At 48.5% G+C, this 4,780-nt stretch overlaps 1 protein-coding gene across 1 annotated transcript; it reads right to left on the bottom strand.

Annotated features, from left to right (window-relative positions):
- Positions 1-889: 889 nt before the first annotated feature.
- On the bottom strand, positions 890-3,604 carry LOC306941888 (conserved oligomeric Golgi complex subunit 1-like; the record flags this gene model as incomplete). The annotated part of the gene is made up of 1 exon (XM_079527528.1): positions 890-3,604. One exon carries the CDS (start codon positions 3,602-3,604, stop codon positions 890-892), a length of 2,715 nt encoding a protein of 904 aa, XP_079383654.1.
- Between the last annotated feature and the right edge of the window lie 1,176 nt (positions 3,605-4,780).

Below are 4,780 nucleotides of genomic sequence, written 5' to 3'. Positions count from 1 at the left end.
ATCAGGTTGCTATGGTTATCATGATGTCAAACATGAGAACTATGTTTTCACCACACCATTGTATAAAATACAATAGAAACTAATATAAAACGTGAGCCGGTAGATTGGCTATTTTTTTAAATCGATCAATTCCCCCCACCAATCGGTCTAGAGCAAATGACTGTGTTCTTTCGAGCTGAGTTTCTCATCTAGCCTACTAAAAATGTAACAGTTTGGGGACCTCCATATCATCTTCTGTGTGACTATACACAGACCTTTCCGTATGGGTTCCCATAATGTTTAGATTTTATTTGATTATTCCGTGCTCAGCCAATCAAATCATCACAAATGTGGTTGAGATTTACATATTTCCGTACCGTAATATATATGACATAAATGTAAGGTGCTAGTATCAATGAAAAATGTATTTTTGCCTGAGCCTCAAAAGTTTGATAACCTCTGTTCTGGAGATGCGCTAGAGATACTGTACATACACAAGCACATAGCTCCCATGCATTTATAGAAGGATGGAAAGTGTTCACACAAAGAAATTAACAAAATGTACAAACAATTCTTGTTTCCTGCTGCTCAAGACATAGTTGTTGAAAGGTGTGAGCACCTAATGCTCAGTGTTGACACTGTTACAATTTACAATTATAGGGATTTAGCAGACACTCTTAATCCAGAGCAATTTACAGTAAGCAAGAACAAAAGATGGTAATACAAATACATAAAAAATAGTCGTGTTACATAGTGTTACAGTAACATTCATTCTATTATACGTAATGAGTAACCTTTAGGCACTAGATGTTCAGGCTGAAGCTTTTGCACCCGTTAAGATTGCATTCATGATTCCCCTACCCCTAGCTAAATTGGATTGATTAGCTAGTAGACATGTGGTTAGTACTTGTTATGGATGACTTTGCCTTGCGCCCAGAGGCAGCAAGGCGAACCTGATCTGGCTGCTGGCCAGTGGCATGACATTGTGTTGTTCCTGGGGACTGCTGCTATGGGACACTAAGTGACTTTCTGTGCCTATCAACAGCCCTAGCAATACAGAGGTTCTCTGTGAGAAGTGCTTGATGTTAGCGTTGAGAGGCGGTGTGAAGACATCCAGGTCAAAGGGGTCAATGTAGCTCTCCAACCAGTCACAGACCTGCTGGATCCTGGGGTCAGAGGAGGTCTTGCCCTCCTCTGGTCTTGTTCCCAACATGGCAGTAAGAGAGCGCAGGTCAAACAACAGCTGCAACGCTCTGTTCTGTGTCATAAGGAACACTCCGTCCCTCTCCTGGCCTTGCTGTGTAAGGGCGTGGTAATGTTGAAGGGTTCCGTCCAGGCAGGCTCGTAGCAGTAGGTTCAGGGTGGGCCTTGGTAGAGCATGGCCGCCCACCCGGTTCACCTCCACACACAACTGGAACAACATTGACTGGATGAACCACGATGGCTGGACAGGAAGTCTAATTTTGGATGTCTTTCTGCCACCCGATTCAGCCCCCTCTTGGATCTCATGTTCTTCCCAGTTGGTGGCTGTGGTCAGGATGGAGCCTGCAGGCTCTGCATGAAGGGCTGTAGCAAATGAATCCACCAGCACCTTGGAGATGGCGTTGGTCCAGATGCTGTATGCTTCCAAGCTGCAGCCAATCAGTTCTTGGTTCAGACCAGCCCATTCAGCCTGTGCAGGGGTGACCTCCTGAAGGGCTGTCACTTTGCCCAGCTGCTCCCTGCTCTGGCCTGGGGTGACTGACCCACTCCTTTCCCATAGGATGCACTGTCTGAGGTTGGGACAGAGCTCACATATGGACTGGCACAGCCTGGCTAAGAACAGGACTGTGCTGAGGTGGGACGGGCCCTCTGGCCCTGGGACCAGTTCCGAGCGGACAGAGGACAGAATGTGACGCATGCAGGCCAAGCAGTTCTCCCGTAAATTGTCCACCACAGCATCGGTGAAGACATTGAAGGGAGACATGGTGGGGCCCCGGGAAGTGCCAGAGTTTGAGACTGGGGTCGATGCAGTGCTGGAGGCTTTGTCTTGGGACAGCAGGTAGCACTGCAGTTCATCTAGCCTGGTCCTCAGCCTGGCATCTAGGGAGCAACAGAAGCTCTGGACACAGGGCGTCGTAAGGCCAACACTCTCCCAGGCAGCATCCCTAAGAAGGTCCCCCGACCACAGGAAGGAAGCCACGTCCACCTCATACTGCTCTCCCCCAGGGGTGTAGCTGGGATCTGGGTTGCCACCGGGAAAGGGTGCTGGTGACTGGGCTGACTGGACCTCCAGGTTCCTCAGGGCAGAGCTGAGGTGTTCGGTGAAACTGACTGAAATGGCTTGAGTGTCTTCACGGGTGATGGCCTGCAGGCGGTTAAGGAAGAGCTGTTGCAGGAAGTATTGCCACATGGCCAGGGGACCCTCTAGGAGCTGCTGACAGACAGTACCGCAGTGCTGACTGGTACTTTCAGAAGAGAGGAGGTCCCAGACAGCATCCCTGATAGACGCCAAGCCCTTCAGGCTGTTCACATGTACCAGTAGGCTGCTGATGCCACCACACAGATGTTCCTTGCAGGTCTCAATCCACTGCTGCAACGTGTCTCTGATCTCCTCTCTCTGGATTGGCTGAGCGGGGTTACGCTGCGGGGGATGGAAATGTATGATAGAGGAAGGCAGGTATCTGAACAACTTTACTGCACTCATGTCCTGAAAAACCCTCCAGCCTTTCCCTCTCTGCGCGGTGGCGGTAACATTCTCCAGCGTGGAGAAAAGCATGCCACGGCTCGTGGATCCTTCCACTGGTTGTGGGGCCCCCTCTGGAGGTAGGTAGAAGATGGTGTAGGCCTGGAACAGAGTGTTCACATACAGCTTCACCAAGCTACACACCTGGGCCTTGATTCCAGTCACGTGCCATGGTTGGCTAAGAAGCTGATGAAAGGAGGCCTTCCTGGCCAATAGAAAGTCAGACAGGGCCTGTCTTGCTGAGCCGTCTTCCAGAAGCATGGTGGACACCAGCGCCTCAGCAATGGCCTGGTCTGATATTGCCTGTCCTCGCAGTAGTAACTTACTCTCCATGAGGATGTTGGACCTGAAGTGTCCAATGGTGGAAACCTGTTGGATGAGGATGGGGAAGCGCGCCAGGACGGGGCTGTAATGTGTCCCTGTGGAGTTGGTCTCCAGCTGCAGCTGGCTGCGGAGGCGACAGTACAGCAGGTAAAGCTGTGTCGCCTGCAGGTACTGAGATGACTCCATGGCACTACAGATATGCACAGGGATCTCCAGCAGCAGCTTGATCTGTGAGGCCATGGTGTAACATTTCTCTTGCCACTGGTTCTCCTCAGTCTGCTGGCAGTCATCGGTTCTCCCTTGTTGTTTCAGACTGTGGCAGTACTGGTGAATGTCCTGTATGGACCGGACCACGCTTTCCGAGCACTGCCGCATTTCACCGATGGTGTCGGCAGCATCGATCAGGTCCCGGTACCGCTCTCTGACTATGTTTCGCAGCTCCTCCTTCTTCTGCTCGATCTCGCTGCGGACCTGACGCTCGATGCCGCGGATCTCCTCGGTGTTGTACCGTTCAAACAGTACCACCGGGTCCCCAATCTCTGACACCCGGACGGACTGCGCCGAAGCCTCGGCCATGTTCTGAGGTAGAACAGGTGTCCAGACAATTATATTGAGATTAAGTGACAATCTTTTTCATGAATTCATGTTTCTATAAGGTGTTAACTTGGCAAAATGTTTTCTGGTGTCCATCTGCAAGTGAATGTCTGAAAACATCTTAACTTACCCCTACAGTGAACACTTTTATAGCCTGAGCAGAGCTCTGGTTTTACATCACACACAAACCAATTGCCAAGCTTGTGTATTGCTTTATATGGTGATGGTTTAGGCAGGTACCCTTGCAGGTCATCCACAAGTGTCCCGAGTTTGGCATTGTATTCCGTTATGGAGAGTTACAAGCTAGCCTGGAGGGGTAGAGAGGGTGTGAGATATTTCTGATAGTTTCTGAGTGAGTATGGATGCCATCTGATAACTGTAATGACATGGGCATTTATACTTGAAGAATGGGAAGTTTCATAGTGTTGTGTTGCTAGCATGCTTCAGGAAAGCTGTGTGCTCAGGTCTTGTCCCTACATATCAGAGGGTCCTGGTGCACACAGAGAGAAAGACAGGTGGGGTAGTGGGTTTTATCATGATGGTCATATATGATGATGAGGTCACGGGGGTATGTCACATGACGTCATTTGACTTGGCCTGAAAGTTTGTAAGGAACACTTCTCGTCATAAAAACTCCATAGACTTGGCCACACACATGATGTCACAGGCGGAACACACAAAGCCAGGCATTGGGAGGGGCTGATGCGAATGTTCGTGAATAAAAGTAACCTGGAGCATTACAAAGTGAGTTGCGAGTCCTTGCTTTTGTCTATATTATCTGTTAGTTTGGCTCAGCACCAAGACCGAAGGATGTGCGTTATATTATCTTATTTTGGAAGAATAGAACTGGCACATCCACTGGACGGCAGGTGCAGGATAAGGCAATATAAAAATAGAAGACATAGAGACATATACAGTAGACATAGAGTCTTGTTTGTATCTCAAATACATTTCTCAGACCAGTATTTTGTATTATGATGATTTATTTTACCTAGTATTTGTATTTTTTATCAAAGTGCTTTTTGATGTGTATTTTTGTACTCTGCAGTGCTTACCCTACTTACCTATTTACCTGCTACCTCTGTAAGATTATAAAATAATTATACTTAACTTGGTTTCCTTTAAAGATACCGGAGGATGATGTTCACCATCATTATC

This window comes from Electrona antarctica (assembly GCF_951216825.1).
Source record: "Electrona antarctica genome assembly, chromosome: 18".
Lineage (NCBI taxonomy): Eukaryota > Metazoa > Chordata > Actinopteri > Myctophiformes > Myctophidae > Electrona > Electrona antarctica.
This window is presented reverse-complemented; position numbering and strand designations above follow the sequence as displayed.